At 42.8% G+C, this 26,403-nt stretch overlaps 3 protein-coding genes across 7 annotated transcripts; 1 reads left to right on the top strand and 2 right to left on the bottom strand.

The window, feature by feature from the left end:
- Positions 1-398: 398 nt before the first annotated feature.
- On the bottom strand, positions 399-20,349 carry Samuel (SAM-motif ubiquitously expressed punctatedly localized protein). 2 transcript variants are annotated; one of them, XM_065303921.1, is made up of 5 exons: positions 20,067-20,349; positions 18,933-19,391; positions 6,418-6,766; positions 5,828-6,353; positions 399-1,469 (listed from the first exon to the last, which is right to left on the bottom strand). In XM_065303921.1, the coding sequence occupies exons 2-5, from the start codon at positions 19,120-19,122 to the stop codon at positions 1,227-1,229; spliced, it is 1,308 nt and encodes a 435-aa protein (XP_065159993.1). In that variant the 5' UTR covers positions 19,123-19,391; positions 20,067-20,349; the 3' UTR covers positions 399-1,226. The 2 variants fall into 2 exon arrangements, with proteins under 2 accessions (XP_065159993.1, XP_065159994.1); XM_065303922.1 differs by lacking the exons at positions 18,933-19,391; positions 20,067-20,349 and adding an exon at positions 9,090-9,730.
- On the top strand, positions 15,965-26,403 carry LOC135793118 (putative ankyrin repeat protein RF_0381). Of its 3 annotated transcripts, none has more exons than XM_065303933.1 (4): positions 15,965-16,088; positions 24,825-25,076; positions 25,130-25,339; positions 25,401-26,403. In XM_065303933.1, coding segments are annotated over exons 1-4 (960 nt in total). In that variant the 5' UTR covers positions 15,965-16,087; the 3' UTR covers positions 25,898-26,403. The 3 variants fall into 3 exon arrangements, with proteins under 3 accessions (XP_065160005.1, XP_065159996.1, XP_065160013.1); XM_065303924.1 differs by lacking the exon at positions 15,965-16,088 and adding an exon at positions 16,464-16,560; XM_065303941.1 differs by lacking the exon at positions 15,965-16,088 and adding an exon at positions 20,398-20,504.
- On the bottom strand, positions 20,654-23,134 carry LOC135793138 (mitochondrial glycine transporter A-like). Of its 2 annotated transcripts, none has more exons than XM_065303952.1 (5): positions 22,857-23,134; positions 22,067-22,188; positions 21,898-21,985; positions 21,599-21,771; positions 20,654-21,537 (listed from the first exon to the last, which is right to left on the bottom strand). In XM_065303952.1, the coding sequence occupies exons 1-5, from the start codon at positions 22,980-22,982 to the stop codon at positions 21,075-21,077; spliced, it is 972 nt and encodes a 323-aa protein (XP_065160024.1). In that variant the 5' UTR covers positions 22,983-23,134; the 3' UTR covers positions 20,654-21,074. The 2 variants fall into 2 exon arrangements, with proteins under 2 accessions (XP_065160024.1, XP_065160033.1); XM_065303961.1 differs by lacking the exon at positions 22,857-23,134 and adding an exon at positions 22,301-22,814.

Here is a 26,403-nt window from a genome sequence, read left to right as displayed (position 1 = left end):
TTTATCACTGTGTTATTAACTGTTTTATTAACTCGTGAATTTGTTTCAGTAAATAAATGAATACATATAGTTGTGAATAAATGTTGCAGAATTCTTTACGTGGGTTTTTATTCCGACCACAAGATTGAAAACGCAATTAGTCATTACTTTAAAAGTGGGATTGCAAGCACTTTAGTTATTTTAATCCTAAAACTTTTCAGAACGAGAGAAAACTTCAGAAATACTTGACTTAGGCAAGGCTACCGTCTTATAAAACTATTATCAACCGTAAAAATTATTTCAGGAATGAATCTTCCTATCTCAAAGATGTTTAAAGTTTTGTCGGTAATTGATAATTTACTATATGCAACTCTTCATGCATTCCTGTATCAAAGCGGAAATACATAACATCATCGCAATAATAATTTATGTTTTATTAAATTTTGACATAAAAAGGGGCTTTACAATATTGATAAATACATTTACACGGACGGAACATTAATTTACCTCCTGCGTATTATTGCTTGGATTATTGAAACACTGTAGGCCTTCAAATATAAATCGTACAAATTCGGACTAACACTAATTATCATAAAGGATACGTCTACAATGCGCACCGTCGTTTGCACGACAATAAATATTTAAATAATAAATAAAAAATAATACAGAAATTAAAACATATTCGATTGAGCAATAATTTATGATATTTGCGTATCATAATCAATATCATACAGTCTCGATTTGATTCATCCCACTTTCATATCTTGTTAAGTTCACTTTAAAATTGCACAAATCAATTAAACGTCTTTGTCTAGCCTAGTCCTCGCACATATCTTGTATAAAGGAAGTATTTACAGTGCCATTGCATATTTTACACATTTTATCATGAATGAGAAGACGTGCACGAGCATGTCGGATGAACGTTCAGGTAAACAATCTTAACGTATCGATAATTCGTTGATCCGCTATAGAGGAGTCTCATAAACAAATAATTTACAAAAAATATTACTATTTAAGTAGCATAAAAGAATGACTTACATATTAAAACTTAAATCAAGTGTTATTTTGGACTTGTCAATTGATTTCGACTTGATGGACATGTACTCACATGGATTTTCAAACTTTTTAAAACTAACATATACTCGTAAACCATATGAATATTAATAACACTTTTCAGTTTCGGATGTGATGAATATGTTTAAATAGAGACGTGATGATATAGGTGATGATAGATGTATGTTTAAAAGCTAGGTGGCTGAAGATTCCGTATTGGAATCAGGACTCGTCACCGAGGTACTGCTGAGGGATGTGCTGGCGTTCGCATTGTGGCAGTGTGTGCAGTGCAGACAGACGCTGCAGGATCCCAGCTTCTTCGCCAGCACCGAGCGTAACTTCAGCGCCGGGCCGAGCTTCATGTGCATCGTCGACGTCAGATGGTCCTCGGTGAGTAACGGCAGACCGGAGCCGTCGATTCTTTGGTCTTTGAAATTCTGTAATGAACAAAATAGAGAATAGATTAGCGCAGCTGAAGATGGCTTCGCAACAGATGATCAAGCGATCAAGGAATTAAATATGTCGATAATTGCTTTGGGAGCAGACGGTTCTAAGCACGACGAGAATTTCTGATCCAGCACGATTACAAATTGAGACGAGTGGTGGCATAAAATACGTTTGCGATAAATGTGAAGCGACCTTTATAATTGCGCGCGGGGATCCGCAAGGCCCTTATTTAATTAAGTCGAAGCGTATGGTCAACGCAGCGAGCCCACCAATCGGCAATCATTTATCGGGCGGTGAACTAAAAAAAAGCGCCTCGTGGACAGTAACAAAAATCCATCGCGCGGCGCACACACACCGACGGCGAAGACGAGGAGCATAGAACGACGTGATCTGGTTCAGACGGCTTGTGGTAAGTGACCTCGCGGAGTCACCGGCGAGTCAGGGAGCGGTCGCTGCAGGTCAATCGGAGCAATATGTACGAACGCTCACAAATAACAACCGCACGCACACCGCGCGCTGCCCGATCTGATACAGAAACATGTTATACAATACCTTCCATAAATAATATTTCCACTAGCAGCAGCCTTTCAAAAACGCGCCGAATTAATAATGCGCGGGGAAAACGCGACCGCGCACGCGTTTGGAAAGTCGCGACCGTTTGAACTTTCGTCGAAATTGAACAAACGCACAAACGCCGCGTGGGTTTCACGGCGATGTCGTTCGCGGCAAAGAAATGTGGAATTTAACCCTGCCTATAAGAGCGTGCACACGCTCATCGCCTGTACAAATACGTTCGCGTAATGATATAAATTCGAACTTGTTGCGTCCACTGGACCGTCAACAATATCATGCCGGTGTGCAGCGCACAAACCGCAGAGTTCCGGTGATATTTTCAATCGGTGCGTTTGGTCTTTTTTTTTTGTTATGTTATTTTCTTCTCTCGCCGACGAAAGAAATCTCAAAGCTGCTCGCGTGAACATTTTCGTTAATAAATCAACACAGCGCGCGCGCTCGACGGCGATTGGAAATTCGCAGTAATTTATTAAAATATTATTCATTGGTGGTACAGTTCCAAGTCCGAGTTCGCGCGCGGAGTCTGCGAGACCCGCGAGTCATTGGAGTGGTATGATATGGGCAAAAAGTTTGTGACCCTGTTTAAGCGTACTTTATTCGTATGGTCATCAAGTCAACCGTGGCCTTATTGTGCGCCACTCGAGCAAGTGAATGTGAATGAACAAGCTGCACCTGAACACCTGACTCGATCGAAAAGTATAAATTAATAAATGGAGCACACAAGTAGTGGTCAGGTCGTAATTCGGTGCGGCGTCCGCCATACTTTCACATCGCCATTTTTTCTCGGTAGGCATGTGTGTATGTGTTGCAATCTCTTCGAGATTTGCGTCTTATCTAGTTGTTGGCTTGACTATTCTAAAGGTTGAATTCGACGCGTTCAATCGCAACCTTATAAAATGATTCGATACGTTTTGATGCGGTTCTAATTCAGCGGGCATGACTCTTTCTGGTCCACCACGATCCATGGTCAGGCGGCCGGTTCTTCTCTTGCAGATCGAATTGTAACGCCATGTGGCTGTGGCCGAGTGATTTCTTTGTGCGGGGCTGGATTTTGTATAGAAATATGTATAAATCGCCACTGCACGCACGTACTTACGAACTATGCAGAGCGTGGCGCATTATATCATGTCAATGTAAGAAAACCAGTGCAACCAGTGCATCAATTCAGAGCTGGGCGACTCGCGTCGTCGATTATGATTCAGATCCACACGAAGGATCGCCGCGGAATCAGCTAATAACAAATCGAAATCAGAACGCGACGTGCGTTGCATTCACGTACGCCGGCTGCAAAATGTTACAATTTCGAGATGAAAAAGAGATGCCGTCACCGCCGCCGCCCGCCTTGCATCTGCGTACGGAGAACATCCGCGTGTCATTTTCAGGTGGGTCACGGATCAAAGAAATTGTTTCGTAAACGTTTCCTCTCTGGTATCAATTCTCCATATAGATATATATTTAACGATTCTTGCACCGTGAAAGACAAATTTCGCGACGAAATACATATTATACAATTTATGCAATAAAAAATTGAAATATAAAAGATTTATTCAATGCATGTATTGATGTGCATAGAAATTTAAGTTTGATTTGCCGCATAAGTGTCAACGATCGTGACTGTTTAAATACAATTCTTATTGCAATTGTGAATGTGTTAATGATGTACCTATGATTGAGTACCAATAAAGACTAAACAGTCATGTGGCAAATACAATCTCTTTTATCTCTATTGATCTTGATGTTTCCGACGTATTATCACCGTTCGCAATTTGTTTACACTGATATAATTTTTGAAATTAAAGTTTAATATATGCATTAAAAATGAGATGGGTCCCTAACATATACATACTCGTATGCGTTAATAATGTCCTGTTTATTAGAATTCTGCATGAAGCAAAGATGCGCTCGCAAGCAGTGCAATCGCTAATTATTAGAAACGACCTCCGGTGTGCGGCGTGAACGAGAAAACCAATAAATTGCCGCGCGACTTTATCGCGAGGCTCGCGCGAACTTCCACATTTCGCTCGAACCCGGAGAACCCGGAGCGCGTCAACTCCGCGGAAAAGCCAGCCCCCGACGCCCGGTGTCTCGGTGCGCGGCCACGGGTCGTGCGCGATGATCATCAAATAATAAAAACGAAAATCACGCGAAGAGCGCGCGCTCCGGCCGCGTCTCAAGCGCAAGACGGAGCGTGTTATTACCGCCGGTCGGACGCGTCGGGCAGGCGAGCCTGCGGGCGCGTGCCTGCTATCTGCTACCGTGGCCCCTCTTGCCTCTCCGAGCGTAACGAAAAAAATTTCCATCGGCATGCATGTAATTATTAGTATACCAAACCTCGCGGACCTTCTGCGCGCGAGTACTCCGCGCCGCGCCGCAAGCCGTCCGATTCTTTTTTACCTTTTTATTTAATTATACCTTTGCGATGAGGACTCGCGAAGAGGAACTTCGTGCATTGTTTTTGAAATCGTTTCAACGAGAAGAATACGCAGCGCGAGCGCTCGAGAGCAAAATACTTGTTTCCTTTATAAAGCGAGCGCGCGCGGCCGGAGCGTGTGCATTTAAATGAGCATAGCACGTGTATGAAATCGTAATTAACTTTATAATTTAGTTTTTCCGTTTGATTATGCGCTTGCGCGGCGCATATTTCACGAAACGAATCGCAAGCAAACACATTCAATACAAAAAAATGCAGAAATTCGACAGTCAGACTGACTAACTGAGTGTCACGTTTAACATGCAAAAACATTAATTAGTGACGGTTTAACTCCAACTACAATAAACGACTGTTAACATGCATGACGATTGAAACATTCAATAGCTGAATAATAGACAAATATACAATTCTGAATAGTGATATAGCATGCATTTACTTTTTCATCAACTTTCTTCGATCTCTGCTTCTTCTGCTTTTGATGCGAGCCACTATCGATTCCTCATCGCACTGCCAAGATACAAATCAGCGCGCAATTACACACATTAGAATTTTCTAAACATGTTTACGAGTTCATGAAGTATAGTGCTAGTAAGCTTTTTTTCTGCGGCGTATAACCTTCTCAGTATCTTAGTATTTAGATTTGCGTTCCGAGGTTGAACAATCGAACACGCCGTAGCTAAATAGACTACATACACCTAGCAAAATTATACCGTGTGCGTTCTAAAGAATGCGGAATAAAGAGTGCGCAATATTGAATCTTTCTGCGCTTCCAACAGCCGGTGTGCTCTAATTAGCGCCGGTGCGTGAAATGGTTGGGTCAATTAGCGCGACAGATTGGAGATTCGAGTTGGTTCGTTGCGACCTCCTCGTCCAAAGTCGAATCGCGTCCTATTCCGACATAGGAAGAAGACTTGCAGAGGTATTGTTGCAGCATCTCAGATTGACATTTGGCGTGTGTTGTGCAAATGCCATTGTGTGTAGGCTTATGAAATAGATCCGGCACTGGCAAACTTGCGGAATGGCCACAATGCGGCGGCAATTTTGAAACGCGAGCGGAACGCCGCGGAATTGTAATCGCAGCGATGCGACACAATGGGAGCACGAATTTCAATGTAAGACGTTTGCGCGACTTCATCGCATCGTGGTCCTACCGTGTGCGCCCGCTCACTACATGACATAAATGTTATTCACGCCAGTGGCGCGTAAAGATGAGCGTACGTGACGCTCAAACGTGACCGCCAATTCTTTGCGCGTTATTATCGTGCGCCTGGCCGCCCTTCTCGTGGGCATTAGGAGCGACCCACTTCTCGGCGTGGTGAGCAAAAAATATAACAATGTACTGACCTGTACATACTCCGCGCAGATGTCGATGCTGCCGACAAACGCGCACACGTCCTCCACGCCCCACCTGCTGATATCTTCGGCGGGCGTGTGGTGATGGCCATTCTGCCTGCCTGCGGCGGTGCAGGCGAGCGGAACACTGGTGGCGGCGCCGGGTTTGGGACTTTCAGACTGCGCCCGCTTAGGCACCGGCGTTTTCAATCGCGCTCTCTTGGTCGGTGGTGCCGCGGCTGATAAGTCCAAAGGGGAGGAGCTCTCGTTACGTTTGACATTCTTGAGGAGGGTGTGCAGCTCGGCTTCCTTGGCGCTGCGGACCATAGCAAGCAGGGTTTGCGTGGAGGACATATCCAACAGTGGGGGGAACATCGATGAAGCCGCGGCGAATGGGTTTAAAAGCATCGATGAGCTCAAATCTTTGCTCTTCGCCATTTCTTCCTTTACGTTCTGAACCATAGAAGGGTGCAAGAGAGGAAAGTTGCTCTTAAATCGCGAATCAAGGCCGGGTGGAAAACCGTTCCTTGCAAAATATCTGAAATGACAAGCGGCAATTTTCGAAATATGTTCGGTTACAAGAGTTTCAAAGAAATACTTACTCGTTAGGACTCGTATTTTGATATTTGGCCGCTAGGCTTCGCATAAAATCGCTGTAGTTCCTCCCTGTAAGCTGGAGCATAGAATTTTCCGCGGGTGGCGTATTGGGGTGCGACGCCGACGAGGGTGTCACAGATCGGGACGACGTGTCGGTCGTTCCAGGACTCAGCCGTTCGTTTTTCACGTTATTGTTGTTATTGATGTTATTATTGTTATTAATACTCGATTGATGATAGTCCCCCGTCGGCGTTAACGATGTTGTAACAGCACGCTCTCTTCGGCGCTGTTTCGAGATCGGAGTGCTCGGCGCTTCGACCTCACTGGGAGGCTCCCTCGTAATACTCGTATCGCCTGAAATAGGAAACAACGCGATGCAACAATGTAATTTCACTCGATTCGAGAAGATTTATCAAAAGTCGAACAGAGCGTAGACAATGTCTACCTGTCGCACTGGTCATTCGACACCGAACAACTCAATTCAACTCGCTTAAAACACACAAAACAAAAAATAGACGAAAGCATTATTTATTTAAATTTATTACCAATTTGATAGGCGCGATCGGCCGAATGTAAACCCGCTCCTCTCATGTCGCGCCTAATAATGCAGATCAAGTTTCATCGCGCGCCGATCGTAAAATAAAATCTTTACGTTCAAGTGGTTCGACAAATTTGACTTTCGTCGTTGACGAATTCGAATAGTTTCGCGTTTCTCGGTTTCTATCTGGTTGCGGTTCGTCGTTTTCGGGCGGCGGGCGTTTTTATTGTCAGCTCTTGATCAAGTATAACGCACGCTCAACGCGTCCGATGCATTTTATTCAACTGCGACGCTCATTTGCATGGCCACAGAATAGCCGCGCGGTCGAAGAAGTGCGCGCGCCTCGACAAATATGAAGACATAAATTCCGACGCATTTTGAATCGATTCGATTTCTTCATTACGATCGCGCCGCTCGCATTGAAGATTCAAAGAAAGGTGGCATCATCGTCCGCAAACCGTTCCGAACTGTATAAAATTACATATTTTACGGCTCTACTGGCCACATCGAACGGTATTACGGTTAAAACGACCTCAAATCAAGGTGCTCCGCGAGCAAAAGGCACCAGCTTACCGACGCCCGTGAGCTGTAAAGTGCACCCATGCATATTGAACGTAGTGGCATTTTTTATAACATAAAAATCGCTTCAATTTGGTTCTCTTATTGCATGTTCGATATCTGAACGAGCATGTATGACAAGAATTAGGTTGATTTTTGTAACTGGTGCGATCTCTTGCGACACGCGTTATTAATCGATGGCAAATGTTAGTCGTTACTTTCCTAAAAACATTGCTACATTGCCAAAGCTGTAAGTCGTTGGCTGGTTTGCTGGAATTCGAAACCTTTTGAGCGATTAACTTCTCGAGAGAATGCGTTGCGACCGGAGTACAGAGTTGAGTGTTTGTCTGACTCGGGAGGAATGATTGCGCGAGGTGTAGGAAGTTCGAATGTCATCATTGTCAACGTATCCGCGACGGTTCGAATGGTAAGTGAGTTCGGCTGAATACGAAAATAGGAAACGCCGTCGGAATACTTTATTACAAGACCTTCCCTTCATTGAGCACATTTCTATGCCTGCGATGACGACGACGACGACGACGACGCACAAAAGTCAACAACAGTCAGGCAATCACGTTGCCTCTTGGCGTTTGACGAGAGTATCCATAAGTCATGTTTACAATCGACCGGAGCGAGATTTAACTTAGCCGTATCTACGCTACTAATTTTCAAGTATTCCTAAAGAATTCTTTCCATACAAAACAAAATTATCTTTTACAAAGCAAAAATCAAGAAAAATGAAAATAAAGTTTAATTATTAGAGGCATTAAAAGATTGAAGTACACACTTGAGCACTTGCATCTGCGGGTCAGATGTGAAATAAATATGCATGGTAGCCAAGCAGTCAAGTCGAAGATGTGAAGCTGAAGAACCTGCGCAACCTTCGAGCTGATATGTACAGTTTACATTCGATTTTAACGGTGCTGACATATGGCAAGCGAATTACATGCGCGCATTGTATTTTGGTGCGTGTGTTGGGCTTTGAATATGCGTGGCGCGTCCAGGAAACGGTGGAAAGTGTTGACGAAGTCATGCCATCACGCTCGCCGAAGACATTGATTGCGCGCAAGAATTTTGCGAGATTTTCCGTCCAAGCACGTTTGTTTACCGGCATGGCATGGCAAAGCCCGCTCCGAAATAAGGAATAGGTAAAGTGCATGCAGTTCGGCGAATTCCGTAGCCTTACTTGACCTTTTCCTTTTCAGTGGATTGTGGAAACCAACAATTCTGGCTAGAGTGGTAAAATGAAAAATTCCGAGAAGTGGTTCGCTGAGTAAAACCCTATGCGGCACAATAGGACCTAAGAAGATTGTAAGGCGTAGAACCTTGAAGTCGGGGTGCGCAAGGGTGAAGGGCCACCGTAGGTCAACGGGGTAGCTTAAATCGGAAGGCCGAAAATGTATTCCGTCAAGTAGGTAGTCGAAAAGTTCAAAATGCGCGCTGCACTTGCGGCTCGAGGTAAACATTCGCAGCGCGCACGAGCACATGACTACGCTACTATGAAATATACTCGTAGACAGACATATGATTGAAACTGCGTTACAAATAAAATAAAATAAAATACATCGCAATTAAACAAACCTGAATAGCACCAAGCTGGCCAAACAACCGGACTTTCGGTGTCCATGGCTCGGACAAAAAGCACAATACAAATCGTTCGATAAGTCGCGCGCGGCGCACACTTCGCGGCACTTTTGCAATTATTCACATAATTCACTCGTCACTGGCGCGAACGGTTTTATTGCAGTTTTATTATGATTGCGCGCGGTCGCGTTCGCAACTTCGATTAATAACAAAACGCGGCACGCTGGTCCCAGCGCCTGCGTCCGCTCACTTTTTTCGACCCGACCCAATATCAAAGTGCGAGCGACGTCGTGCCGTCGACGACGCACAGGTGCAAAGTGTTTCGTCCGCTGCCGAATGGCCAAACAACAGGTGATCAACGAGCGCACTCACACACGGGCGCGCGCGCACGCCAGCGGCCGCGAAACATGTGCCGGGCTTTGACAATCCTCCGCGTGCACCTCTACCACGCCGACCACTGCCTCCTCGATGCCTCGGCGTGCGGTAGCAGCCGAAGGAGCGCGCCCGGCTAAGAGCTGTGGCGAACCGCGCGCGGCCTCGACCGACCAACCCGTACGGCCCGTGCACGAACTACCTTCCGATCATTGTGGATCATTGCGGAGCGAGTGGCGAGCACGACGGACGACACGAACGATGAAAACGACTCGTCGAGAATGGAGTGGTCGGCATGGCGAGCGCGTTCAAGTAGCCGTTCACGTAGTGAGTAGGTAACGCAACCTGTGGCAAGCGCACGACGGGCTAAACACTAAGTATTCAAAGAAGCCGCCGTCAGGAAGACGGTGCATGCCGGGGTGGTGGCGACGATGTCGCCCTTCGACCAGGTCGCTTTTCACTTTTCGAAATTTCAATTATGGATGGGCCGGCGTGCTCTCTCGCTAGGTCAGCGCAACGGTCGGGCCCGCCGTTCTTCCGCGCTCCACGCCGCTGCTGAATAGCACTCCGAGACCACCGTTCGTGAGCGTGGCGTATGAATGAAGTTGTCCTCGTCTTTGTTTCAACCGGTTGCTGATTATCGTTCGGAACGAGATGGAGCGATAATTGGTACGGTAGCGATGAGTATGAGTAAGTAATAAAAGATGTTCACGAACTCTCTTCGCGTTGGAGCGAGAGATCTTTATTCATTGTTGCTCCGCATTGTTTCGGCGAAGATACTTGTGGTGGTGGAGATGAGGGAGGCGCCCAGTCGAGACAATCGCAATCGAATAAAACCGGAATACCAAAACAATCAGCCAGCACAAACCAAGCCTCTATTAATTGAAATATTTTTCACCGTGCGCGCCCTGCCCCCATGAACCTCGTCTAACTTTCCAACTTTTCAACTCCTGCGCTCTGACCATTTGAAACAATGTTACAACCTTTATTACCACTTACTTAAATTCAAATATTTACGTTCTACACTCAGAAGTGTTTTAGCTTGCAATTAAAAGTTCATAAAACATGCAACGCAGATTTGTCTAAATAGTATACTATGATTACTCGAAACAAATTCGCTTCAATAACACCTACACTCGTCGCATTATACAAAGCTGTATTTAGCTTTATTGTTTTCTTCGTACAAACTATCACCGGAGAACAAATATGAACCATAAAGGTTTGTAAAAAAAAAGTAAAAGTTTATTGCTTGCCCTACATTAGCAACTAGCAGTACCTACACATACCAATAAACTATTACCTACTAACATTATTCACGGCAAAACACAATTAGAATTTTACATCAATTAAAATTAGAAAAATATATTGTAAAGTGATATTTATTATTTATGTTAGAAATCAATGATAAAATATCGATAAAAATTAAATTTTTCTTATGGTCAGAATACAATTCGTCTACAAAATATCGACAGAAAATTTATTTCACTTATGTATTTATGAATAAAATTTTTATTAATTTGCATTTTGTGAATGACTTATTTCTTATTGTATAATGCAAATCAATCTATAAAATTTTCTCCACATTTTGTTTGTGCTTAAAAGTTCATAAAACATGGAACACAAATGAATTTGAATATTCTACTATGATTTTTCAAAACAGATTTGCATCAATGACACCTGAATTCTAATGAGATCTCGGGGTTGTACTTTCCCCCGGCACACAATTTTTTGAGGCATATGTACATTATCACATTAATGTTACGTTTACTTCCATATCCCAAAAAATCATGTAAACGAAAGTAGGTATCAATAACGACTATTACACTTTTTTTTAGTTCCACTTGTTGAATACAAACAAAAAAGCATGTGTAATCAGGTCAGTAAATCCAAATAAATAACAAAAAACTACCATTGCAGAGTTATATGGTAGCTACATTTTGAAAATAAATTATAGAAAATTAATTCAGAATGATACGAAATATTTACCTATTTGTATTTAAAAGCATTTAAAAAATAACGATGAAAATACTAGAAACGTTTGAAATTGATGTTTTTTACAAATCACAATTTTCCTAATACTAACAAACAGGTGAGTTTTGTAAATACATTTACTTAATAATCAAGTTTTAAAATGAGTAATGACAATTCTTTAATAGGTAGGTACTAATTTTTCGATAAAAACAACAGAACATGAAAGTTTAGAAAGAAATTGCCACTGGTTTAGTCACACACAGCGCCGTAGACAATTATTACGTAGGTATAGAACAAGTAATTGCATGCCTTATTATATTATATGATATTATATATTTTCGCCCGCCGCGCACATACAAACAATGTAATGTAATTTGACCCATGCGCTGTTCTTGCGACTCGCGAGTTTAGTTGATTGTTAGGTAATTTAGATATTGATGATCACGCGGCGGCAGCAATGACACCGGTGGCATCTCGACACTAAAAAGCAAATAACGTAAACAGCGCGCACCGGAAATGAAAAATTACGGGTCAGCGTAAAGTCCTCGTCTTCATCCTTCGCGGCGCTCGCGCTGCCCGGCTCGCTGGTGACGATTCCTCGCGTGCGATTCGAGCGACCCGATAGACGAGATGAAAAAACGCGCCACGGTGAGGAGCAAAAAACCACCGCCTAGGCCGGTCAACTCCGGCCATCAACTATACCACATTAATGAAGGAAAGGTCACTTAGAAATCTCTTCGGTGGAACGTACACACGTAAGTGCGCGGTCGCGCTCGCTCGCCGCGGCATCGAGGCGTTGCTTTCGTCGTATCGGCATCCGAGATACATCATGCGGCGGAAAAAATATCAAACCGCATTCCGAACTAGATTTGTCTACAAATTTATGCACGTGCTGCGTATCTAGATGACATCATTTGCCTAACGATCAAGACGAATCGAACGCGGCGAAGCGATCGGATTGCACGAAGCGAGCGCGCGCCGCGTCTTCTTCGCCTGCGCCGCGATGTTTGTGTTGCTAATTTTTCAGTTAACGAGTAGAAGGATGGCGCGGTCATCTGTTGCGTACTCTCGGGAACAATACGTACCTACGTTTTCTGGCTGCTACATCGAAATCAACACAACCACAAAAAGCACGCCATTAAATTTAATTACGCTAATTGTAATACAGTAAACTATCACAACGCGCGTTTCAAATTCTCACTGGATAATGATAAATGATAATTATAAAATGTTAAAAAATTTCACACAAATTCAATAATTTGCACATATTTCCGAAGATATTAGGTTTTTTTTTTGTAACAGAAAATAAATAAAGATATAAAACAGTAATTATGCCACCCTATCCCCTACTACTATACTTGTTCAACACGGCAACTGTTCTTTGTGACTGTTTGCTAAGAAGTAATTGCTGCGTATAAAAAACGCGGCAATAAAATTAAATTTTATGGCGCGGGCAATGCGCTCATTTTCATTAATAGATTGATAAAGTATAGTGATCGGAGTCACTACGGCTAATCAGAATTTGAAACTGTGCACGCTGAACGCTGTGCAGCTTTTTCTTGGAGTAATTTGCAATTCCATATAAATTAAAGAGGAAATCGTAAGACTTCCTGTATTGAATGCCTCTTTTGGTGCGCGTACTCGTTTATTTCTACTATTAAAAGTTAACAAGCATTCGCTCGGTTTACATCACTCGCCGGTTGGCGCGAGTCGCTTTAGTTTGCATACTACGCGCGTGCATCGCGAGCGTTTCGTGTTGCGTCGTCCGCGCCGCTGCAGGATCGTTTCTAATCAAAAGACACTCCTGGATTTCAGTTATTTATTGCATGCATTGAATGCATTCGTTATTGCTGTATTAGAGCCGAGGCGATCGAATGAATAAGCAGAAGAGCGCCGGCCGGACGAGAATGTATCGCCGCGCTCGTGGGCAAGCCGCTCGGAAAAGAAATGCGCGCCCGAAGAAGTTGGGCAAAAAGAAAACGGAAAGATATTGTGGAGCGAGGAGAGCAGCGAGCACGCCGAGCGCGTTCTAGATTCACGGCCGGAGACTTCGCCTGCGTGCGTGCGAGAGCGCACCACAAAGAGCGCCTGGATCTTCATCTGCTCATGGCAGTGAAAGAGCAAACGACCGGTCTCGATACATATACAATTTCAAATGAAAAAATATAACACGTATACAGGATGCTGCCGTTTCCAGCCGACCGACCCGCCAATGACCAATCCGCACCCTGCGCGCGTGATCGCCACCCGTCGTAGGTCGGGACACCGCGCGGAAAAAGACTTTCCATGTGGGATTTCTCGCATAGCTGGCACACGTTGGTAATTCGCGCAATCGCGGCACACTCGGCAGCTCAAGCGCGTTTTTTCGAGAATGAGGTAGACGCCGACCGCGCTGAATATGAGTGGTTATAAGGCAAAGGCGTATAAACAGGGCCGATCGCCGGCAGGTGCAAGCGTGGGCAACAAGTGGCATGCCGGGCCGTTTAGCCGCGCGGGCCGTGCAGCAGGATGTGAGCGGCAGCAGGCGGCGCGGATCGCAGTCGGAGACGCGCGGCCGCTGCGACCGGCGACCGGACCTGGCTGGCCGCGGACATAATAACTGCAGGTCACCTTCTATCATTTACGACCTCATTCGATCCGAATCTAAACTATAACCTCCGATGCGTTCGCCGTGTGGCGCGCACACACTTACGCGCGCAGGATATTCACTTACTCCGCGGGCGCGCGGGTTTAATGCGCTCCGGATCCGCTCCACATGCTCGCGCTCTGATAAGAGGCCTGCTTCTTCTACTTCTTGACGTCCGCGAAGCAGAAGAAGAAGCAGAACCGCGCCGCGCTGATGAGCTAGTTGTAAATCATAGCCGCGATTGACAAAAAATCGCACCGGCGCGCCACTTTCGACGCGGCTAATTGGAAAACCGAAAAATATTTATTACCACACTTGTGCGTGTGCTTGATTCAAAAATCTCCTCCATCGCCACGCACACAATTATCATAATTGGAAAATTAATTGCACGAAATTGGATAATTTCGCTAAAATCAATGATTAACGACCTGAGTCCTAAGCAGATATAATTACCGTAATTAGAATGAACTTTATGATTGTATAATTGTATGAAGTTTTATCGGCTGTATGGTAGGCATCGAAAAATGTCAATTAAGTAAGGTCACTTTTATACCCAATGACGCGGCTGGGGTTCGAAAAGGTTAAATAGGGTTGGGACCCGTGCGGTCGTGACCGTCTCTTTGAGACACTCATCGCACCGTCCGTCTATGTCTAGGACAATCTGGAGTTTGTCGTAGACGTGACGCGATTTGCTCGCCCGGCGTAAATATTTTCGTGTTGATTGGAAAGCAGAGATTAGGAAAATGAATGGCCCATCTACGGCTAACTCACCAACCAGTCGATACTGACTTCCTCTTCATCTACAAATACATTACATCGCAATTAGGCGTTGTCATTTTGAGGGGAATGGCTCGCGACCGTAGGACGGATGTCGTGCATCGCGCGCAGCGCACGACTTCGCCGAACAAAAGTTCGAATCAATTGTTGGATTTACAGCCGCTGGCATGGAAATGAGCCGCGAGGTTGTGGCCCGGCCCGCGTGGTGTTAAGGGGCGTGCGGGTCATGGGTCACGGACATCATCGGTCGTCGCAACTTCCCCCGCAACTTTTGCTGGTTTATTAACTGAACTCATGGCACTAAACAGTGTATATCAGCGGCGTTTTCCTTTTTTGTGTGTTTTTGATATAGACATATACCACGATTTAGTTGACCACTGTTTGTACCAAAGATATATGTAAATTTCCTTTTTATATTGAATATATCATACATACAGAAAACACGATATCATATTCAATTGTATTGAATTTGTTTAAAGTTTATTTAGTTTCTATTTACGTTAACATAACACGAAGCATACACATTTGTATATATTCCCGAGCAATCGCGCAATAAATGTAGCATTTTAACTAAGGTTTTCAGTGTCGCCCACCATATCGCACGGAGGTCTCAATAACAAAACAATACCACTTCAAATTCAGTTTATTCAGTCATACACATTCCATTCGGATAGCTCCATGCTCCACACTTTACAAGTTTGTACAAACATGGCGTAATCAATGCATTGTGTTGGTAAATAAAGCAGAGATATAAAGAAAGCGCAAATCTACGCCCACTCTATTGAACTTTGCACTCCTCTGCTGCAGTTTTTGCATTAAAACAGGCGAAACAACGTGCAAGAAAAGATAAAGACTAGATTTTACTTTAAACTGATTTTAAAGTGAATTATTGTATATCTGGTAATTGATTTAGTCGCCCAATAAATCACAGTATTGCTTCCGATTACAATGTACCGCCGTAATTAAAACTTAAAGCAAGTTCATAACGAAATCATCGTTCCACCTCGCATGCATTGTGCTCTCGGACAATAATTCCAGCAGAGTGTGCGCTGTATAAAAGTACGTGACGCGTTCTGACCCTCAACCATAACGCGGGTCGAGCGCAACCGTCACGCCAATTTACACGTAATAATTTATTGCAACTTCTTCCTAATGGTGTTACCAAGAACAACATGGAAGCGCATAAAAACGCCGGATCAAAACGCTACTAAAAACTTCCACCGAGACGTTTATATCAACAGATTCAATAAGTAAGTGGTACCGATTTGATTTGATATACCTAGTAGGGATAATCTTTATATCTGTAAAATAATATGTTACCGCAATTTTTGTAATTAGAAGCAAGCCACGAGTGACTTTCGACTGTAAACAGATCATTACAGTTAGCTAGGCAGAAAGAGTGCGATGTGTGTGTTGTGCCGTTAATTGTTTGAAGAGTGCACGAACGATTCGTGCTTAATTGGATTTTTAAATGTAAATTTAAGCGGTTGCCGGCGCGCAGAAGCGTGGCGCGTTTAATTGTGGCACGCGCTGCACAACACCGCGCCATAAAGAATAGAATCTTGTACGACACAAGCATGGATGATGGTTACACGAGTTCATGAGTAGGTGCTCACGCGAATTCGTCAATTATAAAGTTTATGTCGGAAAGTTTACACCGTCTTGAAAGTGATTTGGTAGATGAGCAAAACGTACTGGCAAGCCAAGGAAGGGACAAAACAGGTAACAAGCAACAAGTTTTGTAAATGACGCTGACTGGCGGCGTGCAGGAAGACGGTGGACACGCGGGGTGCACGGTAATGCCGGTCATAAGTGCATAGTGCACACTTCCGGTCATATATAGTCGCAGGCATTACGGGCATGCGCTAAGTGCTGAACTCGCTCGCTAGAATTATGCGCTCGCCGCAGATATGCCCACTTGATGGGCACGTTGCTTTTCTCCGCGAGGCTGTACAGACACAATCGATTTAAGCAGCATGTCGGCGGCTCACGTGTAGGTTTGCTGTTTATGTGTGCTAAGCAAGCAAGGCACAGATTAATGATATCGGACTTCCGGTCGTCGCGTGCCGTCATTCATACCCCGTTGAGCAGCAATTTTACCGTGACCTATTCACGTTGCTTTTTTATTCATCCTTTTTCTTCGAATTTTTGATTTCAAATATTTTCAGTGAATTATGCGAACATGAGTCGGCAGAAGTATCGTTTATATGTCACAGGCTCATAAAGCACTGAGCTCTGAGCTGTTGTTATACGATTATTTTGAATGTCATAATTGTTATCAAAAAATTATGTTTACCCATCGATTAATGAATTAGGTTTTTGTAAATTTGTTTTCCGATACATTCTAATGATAAAAATAACATCTAAAAACTCACCTAAATTCGATTTGCAAAATTTATAAAATGCGTGCATTGATGGCTAGGTAAAAGAAGCATACCTGCCAAAACACATGCACTCTGAACTCTAACTCTCCACCACTATTAACTGACCGGCTGAAAAGACATCTGAAGTTAAGGTATGAATATCGCGTCAATTCAGCGTCTTGTATTGCCAATAAGAATTTCATTTAGGTTAGCTGCCTATAATTGATTCGTAGTTTTATAAAAATTCATCGATACATCGTGTAAATGAAAAGTTTTAAAATCTTCCCAGCCAATGAAGTTTTAAGCATATTTTCAAATAAATCATAATCATAGTCAACCAATCCGTGGTGCACACTTAACCCAATTTTTCCATATCCCTAAAACGACTACTGTCGCGGTAAACAACTTTTTAAAGTCAACTGTTAAAGACATTTTCAAAACACATAATTTGCATTTCTTAAGTACTAGAAAAGAAATTTCACCGATTACACTACCAATCACACCATCTTATCATAGCTCGAAATTAGACAGCCAACTATGACTACCATAAGCATTAAAATTATGTTCTTAGTTATTGCCTTCCAGTTCACCCCCATCGCCTGCACCACTCTTACTTAACTCGTTTTAGTTTCCATTTTCATTATATCCACAACAAAAGCAATATTTTGATCCGGCGCGACGCACACATCGGGACACCGGCCACTCGGCGACTTTTGTTGTTCCTGCACGCACGACGCGAAGATCTAAAAGGTACCGCTTCTCTCATTACGCCCGATGATTCGACGGATTCCATTCAGATTTTTCTCGGACGTCCACCGACCGAGATTCTACCGAGTCGACACGCCGTCGGACGAATTCCGATTTTCACCAAATCGGCTTGATCGCTTAAACCAACCCGTCCTACCCATGCCTAATAATAATCAAACCGGCGCCGAGAAATTAAAGCAACCGCTTTGGTTTTCTACGCATACAAAACTTCTTTTTCTTCTCGGAGTTGCGACACACTTTGTATGTGAGATTTATGTCGTGCACAGTAGGCACTAGCGTGTAGCGCATATTGAAGTCGTTGATGAACTATTTAGAGATAAACCCGATGAACGCGCTCAATAAATTTATAAAAATAAAGCAGCGAGTGGTGATTTTTAATTAAAGCAAACACGCTCAGCATCGGCAATTTAAACCGCAGAAGAATAAATCGGAATTTCAACTCTGAGAATTGTAAAATGACCGGAAAATAGAGTTTTTCATGTTTACAATTTTAATATTAAAATTCGCGGTGCGTGGCGAACGGTGAGTTTTCCCATATCTCACGAAATTATTGTAGCGTTGCGAAGTCGTACGGAAAACGACACGGTCAGTGAGCATCCACTGTACATGCCGACGGTCATTATGCTCATTGCCCTTGTCTAGGTACTCGTCTTCACATATTGTTTGCATGACTTAATTTAATGTGCATTACAAAGAATATACAAGACGATCAGCGGCGGACATCATAAGTACGCGGTAAAAGTCGCGTTCATTATGGTTCTGGCCGCCTGGCTCAAGTTCTAATTAACTTTAATTTGACAATTACTATCAGCGACATTTACGAATCGAGGCAGAAACATCATGCACACGACATTCACCGCAAGCGCGACGACGTATTCACCGGATATTTAAAACGTATTAGTAAAAATGACAAGCACGCTGGAGGCTAACGGTAGCAAGAAAATGAGTAAAACTGTAAATTACCTTCGTACGGCTCTCTTTTGTGCATCCGTAATTGGTTAATAATTGTGGTGAGTCCTTTGCGTCGCTGACCCATCATTAGCGCATCTCGGCACGACGCGCTATCATTAGCACCATTGGACGACACATCCTTGTCGAGGTTGGTCGGCAGCGTGGTTTTCACCACGTCCTCCCGCTGGTCCCCATCGGACATGGTTTCACTTCCGAGTTGACTACAATCCACTTTTCGGAAAAATGCCCGCGTGCATCATTTCCGTCGCACCAGACGACGCGGAGACATTCGAATCGCTTGGATTCGATTCGGATTGATTCAAAATTGGAAATCGGGCAGGAATCGAATGATTGCGCCACCGATTTCGACTACCGGTACGTTACAGCTCGCTCCATATGCGATTCGATGCGTAATGGAACGCATAGCGAATGTGGTGTGCACGAACCCGATGCCGTTCGGCAGTGCTGAAGCTGAAAGTTAAGGCATAGGTTAAAGTTAAAAGGAGAGTATGTGTGGAATAATATGTAATGACCTGGGCCGACCCCGCGCACGTCTAAAAATGTTTCGGTTGAAAATAAACCAAAGTGTTGTTGTATGAGCTCCTTGTACTCCGCACTCGTGAACCGCGAGTGCAAACGCACGCAGGCATTCAATTTATGCTCGGAAAATTGCTGATTCGGTAAAAATTAATCAGGGCCTATCAAATCGACTACAGAAATTTAAACCCCGTTGAAAACGCCGCACGTAATTATGGAAGTAATTTTAGTTGACTTGTAGTTTAGACTTCAATGAGAATATTACTCAAATTACTTTAAAATGTTTTTATTTGCATTTGATTTTCAACAATGAGTTTAAAATCATGCTAAACGATTGTACTACGTAATTACAAAACATTGTAATTCTTGTTTTTTGATCATGATCGCCGCGATTTCTGAATTATTTTCTTAAACGGGTCCCAACTTTATGCAACCCAATGTACATGCCAACTTGAACAGCATAACTGCTCGTGCTAAACCGTTGACTCAACTCTGTCAACTCTTTTCATACAATCAGTAATGACACACACACTTGATAAAATTAGTACGTTGTAAAACGATAAAAAATTATAATATTTCAACATGCAACAAATTATAACAAGTTATTACCAGCGTCTGCGCCGCCCGCAGATTTGCCTCAATTTCTTACTAAATCAATTTAAACTGCACTTTCAAACTGTCGCACCTGTTTATTGTTAGTTACTTGCACTTATGATTTAGATTATTAATTGCACTTGTTGAGCTAAACTTTCGATTATATAGCAGTCCGATTATTAACATGAATTTTCTAAGGCGTAAAACGTGTCGTTAATTATAAAAAATTAAAGAATAAGTCGCATCAGGTAAAACACCTCGGCGTAGACTGGAAGTTGTTATTCGGGGGCCGGCGTGCCTGAGCCCGATGCGGGTCACCTTATCAGCCACACATATGTGTGCCGATTGTGTCAGAACACAAAGGTTATAAGTTGCAAGCTGATAAATTCAACAAACAATGAGTTTGTACGTGCACACGAACTTTTTCGTTCTCGGCTGACATACACGTTATCGGTGAGTAAAGTTTCATTTGATACATTTAAGTATCTTGCGAGTGGCCAGGCCACCGGAGTGCCTCTAATGTCGATTGGTAGTTCATGTACAATCAGCAATGACGTCCGAGTTGGGTACGCTTGGACTTCAAAAAGATTGCAGGCAATAGGTTTCGCAAAATAAATATTATTTAAATCTCGTTTCAAGTCGTGTATGGTACAAAACATTTACAAAATTATGTCAATACTTCCAGACAAAGCTAACAATTTATCGTCATCTTTGTAAAACTGAACAATGCATGACAATTGTGTGTTCGTTAATGACATTATCAGCTTTAATTGCTTTTTCTCTTCTTTTCCATCTCATTTTCCCTCAATCCTCGATCGGCTATCGGCGCGTAGCAGAGCGATGCTAGCGATGATTTGAGCAATTCCAAAATGAAATACATTTAAAAACAATAAATTGCATCACACAATTACAATCACGACCTCGTAGGACATATAATCGTAGACATACGTCCGGGAGGTATAGGATTCATTAGGACAAACGAAAATCGGCCAGTATACAGGGGCCGAAGCAAAGGCGGCAAGATCACTTCAATCCCATACTCTTAGTAAGGGATTCGTAAACGGTCCAAGCCATAGACGCCATTAGTGTGCGGCGCAGCAGCCGCGGGACCATTCCTTTAAAGTATCCCTGAATACCGTACTTTCCATGAACGTAGACTGCCACAGACCAGATACCGTTGAACTTGTGCGGGTAGAGCTGCATTTTTGTTTTGAGTACGTCAGCTGGTTGGGTTACAACCGAAGCGAGTATGCCGGCGGTGACACCGCAGGTAAAATGAAGCGGGGTGGCGTATGGGGTGTTGAGCAGTTCCTCTGGGACCAACATTTTGCTCTGTGTGTAGAACATCAGGTACAGTCCAGAGAAAGGCGCATCTCGGAACAGGGTCGGTACAAGGCCACATGTCATACCCTTGATGCCTTCAGTCTTATAGATTTCACTCAACGCCGAGCCGACGCTCTTGTAGCGATAGACGCCACTTTCGTACCTGTTCATATAAACATAACAGATAAGAATACGATGATTGGGCGTTTTCGTAGGGTAATTACCTTGTTTTCACTACGGTAATGGGTATTAAAGCGGCGCCGCTCATGCAACGCGCAAACATGCCCAAACCGACCGATTGCAGTGCCGATGGTTGAGTGTTGTGGAAGTATCTGCTTTTCAGAAAGTCCAGGGAGCAAAAGTAGAGCCCAACTCCTGGTACGCAACGAGTAATGCTCTGTGGACATAACAAAAAACAAGTATACATTAGTTTGCGTCAGCCTTATGAATTCAACTTGGCAACAGATAAGTCATTATCAAGGCCAGCAAGTTGAAAATAGATTGCGTCATTCGTAATACGTACCGGCACCATTCCGCGCCACAATCCACGAATTTGCTCCTGCTGAACAATGGTAGCGAAGATCGTTACCATGCCTGTACCACACCGTGCACTGTAAACAAGCACACAAATTAATACACCAATAATACACGCGGAGTATTTTAAACGTTAGCCGCGAAAAGGGAAAACTCACTTGATAACAGCGGCTGGTGCGGCATTTTGGAGACGTGTCTTGACCAAGTCCAAGGGTTGGAAGAGGACTGTTGAAAAGGTGCCCGAAAAGGCGCCAGCGAGAAACGCTTTCACGATGGGATACTGCAATAAAATAGAGCATAAATAAAAAGAAATCAATGCAATAAATCAGTTGGCAATTTGGCACATCCATTGACAATTAGTTAAAAGATCACAAAATGAAATGGGCACTCACAGAATCCATTGTAATTGGGTGTATGATGTGTTTTCGTTTTGGGGAACTTGAAGTTACGTTCAACGAGAGATTACACTGCCTCCGACAGCAGGAGCAAACTGCTTAAATATCGTCAAGCTCAAGTTTTTAAACGCGTGGCTTATCTGCGAGCGAGCAACAAACAGCGGCGATTGCAACACGAATTAATCCGCCAGTGTTGTATTAATTATCACAATATTTAAATTCCCCTATCTACCGGTCGCTGTTATTCGTAGAAATATGGCAATCACTGCTGGTTCTATTGGCACTGCTGATGCCAAACTGGTCGACCTCAGTGGCGATTGCAATTTATATATCTACATGGTTGTTGTTTGTCCTATATTCTGACGTTGGGCCGTTACCGAAAACGCGCAATCTTCTTTCCATTTTGTTATTGGGGCAATTCTTTTTTGCCCCCAGCGCGCGTTACATCGAGGGAGCACACATGTTTACGAAGTTTGATGGGTGTCGCGACCTCTTCACTCAATCGTATCGTCATTAAACGTTCATTGCTAAGTGCTATCGTATCGGTACTCACGTTTTGTAAAAACGGTTCGTTGCTAGGGTCCCGCTTGGACGTCGCGCCGTCGACGCTCGCGCGGCCCCCAGCAGCCTTGCAGTCGTCATCCTCGATAACGAACGCTGTGCGGGAATTCAAAAGCATTAAGAGGATACAGCAGATCGCTAATACGCACGCACGATGTTTTTGTTTTGATTTGGTCAAATCGGAGACACACTTGTGTTTAGCACGTTGCACACCTAAGTCGTTGTTTTGATTCTCATTCAACCGCAGCGAGCGTTACCTGAATGCGTCCGCAGCAGTAGCTCACGTTACCTAGTAGATCAACTTCATCAACTTTATGAGGTGATTTGACGTCACGAGACACACCGCTGTTTTTTTGAAACGTAGTTACCTTTATGGCGCGGCGACATAGGGACCAAAATCGATCGACGACGGACCGCACCTCCTCGTCGCACATTTCATGTTCCCCACTCAACAGGCCTGCAGCGGGACTCTTCTGTGCGCATGTATTTTCAGCCTGAATGCCAACATACAGTGCGCTCCCGCTGCGCCAGTTAACTCCATGTGGTTCACTTTTCACATTCACCACAGTACAACCTTCATTCATCAAGGAGATATTATATAATTCTAACAAACAATTACACGTCAATAGATATCTAAACTATTTGAGTTTACTTGCTTTCAGTAATAAAGTACGTAGTAAAACCAAGTGTATATCCTGTTATTCGAGTGTGTTTATGAAGCTCATGCGTATTTTCAGGAGACTTAAATTTTTACGAATTTCCGTATTATCATGCCATCGTCATTGTAAGGCAAGCGCCTAACGTTTTCAAATGTAAACAAATGTACAATGTCACGTATTTTGGGTGAAAGTCACGCCACACCAATGTCGCTCATTGCCAGCATGCGATTTTTTTTGCAGGCGCATCATCTAAGCGGTTTGGAAGTACATCCGCTCATCACACATATCTTATCCGCAGGCGTGCGCCTAGAGTAAACACAACTAATTGATTGATAAATTCCATAAACACTTCATCTAAATTAAATTGATTAATCGAAGCATAGAAAACAAAACAACTTGTTTGTGGCATTGTGATATATCGGATGTTCTTAGGTATTAATCACACACTATTACGTGATTTTTTTTAAATTTCAGGGCAAACAAGTATGACGAAATGTACAATTAAATATAATATATAGATATGAATAAAAATAATAGCGGTGACAATTAATTACACGTGCCAAATTGCATCACGTTATATTTATATCGAGTAGGTAGTTCAAATCATTTTATTTGAACGGCATATTGATGTTAGACTGTTTGTTTGTGACGATAATATTTTCATTCTAGAGTTGAGTTTGGGTGAATTTGTACGTATGTTATATTCGTCCAATAGATTAATTTATTTAAGGCGTATTCAATTTAAGAGTAGGTACCTTTTTGCTCCAACAACGCGCTAGCTACTTTCATTTTTATTTGTTAAATATTTAATATTAAATTATTCAATTTTTATGGTTTTGTATCATTAAACTGAATGTATTTTTGTTTTTAAAACCTAGAGGTTACATGAACACAACAAAGTATCAACTTCTTTAGCTCTAAATTTACGGATCTCTTTATAATACCTATATCTACTTACCTTTATTACAAATTTGAAGTTTTATAACTTTTAGTTCTTGGCAAAATGCAACCACCCAACATTTATAACAATCTGCCTCTTTAAACACAATATATTCAGTATAATATCTATTTCTTCCACTTCTCTCAATTGACACGTGTCAATATACCAATATGCGCATGTACTGTTGAAACAGTTTCGTCTTTTGTTCCGGTATCATTCGGTATTCGCATTCTATGTTTGGGCCTCGGTTAAAAGGAGATGTTGTCAAAATAAAACTTTCACGCGTTGCCATCATCCACCATTTTCTATAATATAACAACCACGTGGTCAGTTATTTGCTGATATCGTTTATTCTTCAAAGTGATGGCCAGAATATCCAACAGCCAAAATATCGAAGTCGTGGAGCTGGATGAAACGAAAAACACGAATCTGCATCTGCTGGCGATGAATGGCGATCATCTGGAGCTGGCCAAGTTCAAAGCCTTCGATAAAATCGATGCGCGGAATACATTCGGCGTAACTCCGCTAATGTGCGCGGTAAGAAATGGACATTTGGACGCAGTCAAGGTATTATTGGACTTACGAGCCGATGCATCAAAGATGAACAAATACGGTAAGATTATTTATACATTTACATGTGTGTAGTAACCTGTCATGGCTTCCTAGGGGGTAGCGTGTTTCTAATGGCTGTCGCTTCCGGTAACCTTGACGTGGTGACTATTCTGCTGCATCATTTGCTTTCTGGTGGTGTGTCCCGGCAAGTGATAGAATCACAGATCTCCCCGATAGCGTTATCTATTCTGTTCGACCACGAGGATGTTTTTAGGCTTTTGATTGGAAGCAACTTCAACGTGCAAGCGAGGTCATTCAACACAAGTTAGCATCTACAACATTCACTTATATCCTCGAATAATAATATTCTCCATTGCTTGTTTAGATCTAACACCTTTAATGTTTGCTGCACTCAATGAGAATCAATTATTTCTGAATCAATTGCTTCTGTTGGGTGCAGACGCACGTGTGCGAAGCGCCAACAACGAAACCTGCAATGATCTAAAGAAATTTAAAGAGGAATCGACGAATTCTCAACAACATCAACCAAATCCTGCAAATCGGAAACTACGTATTAAAATTCCTCCACATCATCAACTGCAGCAGCATCAAACAAAATCGCCAGTTATAATTGTACGTTCACCATCATTATCTAAATGTAATCCGTTGTTGCGATTGTCGCGGAAATCATCAGACACGTGTTCCCCGGACGCGATCACCCCGGCTATCTCACCTGTGGGCTACTACCCCCAGGTATTCTTTCCTGCAGATTTAATTCCATCACAGTTTGCAAGTCCCACATATTTTATCAGTCGGTGCGATTCGCCCTTCCAAAACTTCGTGATATCTCCTTTTCATTCTGATGATGTGTTTTTCATATGAAACTTATAAATCAGTATTTTTGTTTTGTTTGCACATTTGTTTGTTGTTATATATTTTGTTATGGCAAAAACACGTTATACGTGCATGCATCGATTATTTGGCCAGCGCCTAGCCGAACTTTCAAAGGATATCTTGGAGCTGATAACATTCGTCCTGCGTTAAGCGCTGTCAAACAATGCGAGATACTTTTACTTTAATGACTTTATATATAATCTCTTGAAACGAGACTTTTGTTTGTAATGTTACATTAAGTGTTTGTTCTTTGAATAATGCTACAACAATCATATATTGAAAAAAATCTATTTCTTTGAAAATAATACGAATATTTTCGGGGTTTCGTTAAGTTGAAATGCGAGTGAACTTTAAATGTACGAGCGAGTCGTTTTTTATTGTAATTTGCTTTAGTGTCATTTTATTTCAATGTAAAATTTTAAATGTCCTGTAAGGATTCTATTGTTAAATGTGCACACAATTTTTTTTTTCACAATAAAATAACCATAAAGGAA

Source organism: Atheta coriaria, unplaced genomic scaffold (genome assembly GCF_025399875.1).
Source record: "Atheta coriaria isolate IRGN ID8LTWV9N9 unplaced genomic scaffold, Caltech_Dcor_3.1 hic_scaffold_1_pilon, whole genome shotgun sequence".
NCBI classification, from domain to species: Eukaryota; Metazoa; Arthropoda; class Insecta; order Coleoptera; family Staphylinidae; genus Dalotia; species Dalotia coriaria.
The sequence above is the reverse complement of the archived record's forward strand: the minus strand, read 5'-3'. Positions and strand labels throughout refer to the sequence as shown.

Bases quoted from the DNA above. Each gene is read 5' to 3' on its own strand.
- LOC135793138 (XM_065303952.1), bottom strand. From the start codon at position 22,982: ATGCTTTTGAATTCCCGCACAGCGTTCGTTATCGAGGATGACGACTGC. The intron at 21,772-21,897 runs GTACGTATTACG...TTATGTCCACAG, and splicing joins TGTGGCGCGGAATGGTGCCG to AGCATTACTCGTTGCGTACC. The intron at 21,538-21,598 runs GTAATTACCCTA...TTATATGAACAG, and splicing joins ATTACCGTAGTGAAAACAAG to GTACGAAAGTGGCGTCTATC.
- LOC135793118 (XM_065303924.1), top strand. From the start codon at position 16,479: ATGTCGGAAAGTTTACACCGTCTTGAAAGTGATTTGGTAGATGAGCAA. The intron at 16,561-24,824 runs GTAACAAGCAAC...TATTCTTCAAAG, and splicing joins CCAAGGAAGGGACAAAACAG to TGATGGCCAGAATATCCAAC. The intron at 25,077-25,129 runs GTAAGATTATTT...ATGGCTTCCTAG, and splicing joins ATCAAAGATGAACAAATACG to GGGGTAGCGTGTTTCTAATG.
- Samuel (XM_065303921.1), bottom strand. From the start codon at position 19,122: ATGTCCGATGGGGACCAGCGGGAGGACGTGGTGAAAACCACGCTGCCG. The intron at 6,354-6,417 runs GTAAGTATTTCT...TTGTCATTTCAG, and splicing joins CAAAATACGAGTCCTAACGA to ATATTTTGCAAGGAACGGTT. The intron at 1,470-5,827 runs GTCAGTACATTG...TGTTCATTACAG, and splicing joins TCTGCGCGGAGTATGTACAG to AATTTCAAAGACCAAAGAAT.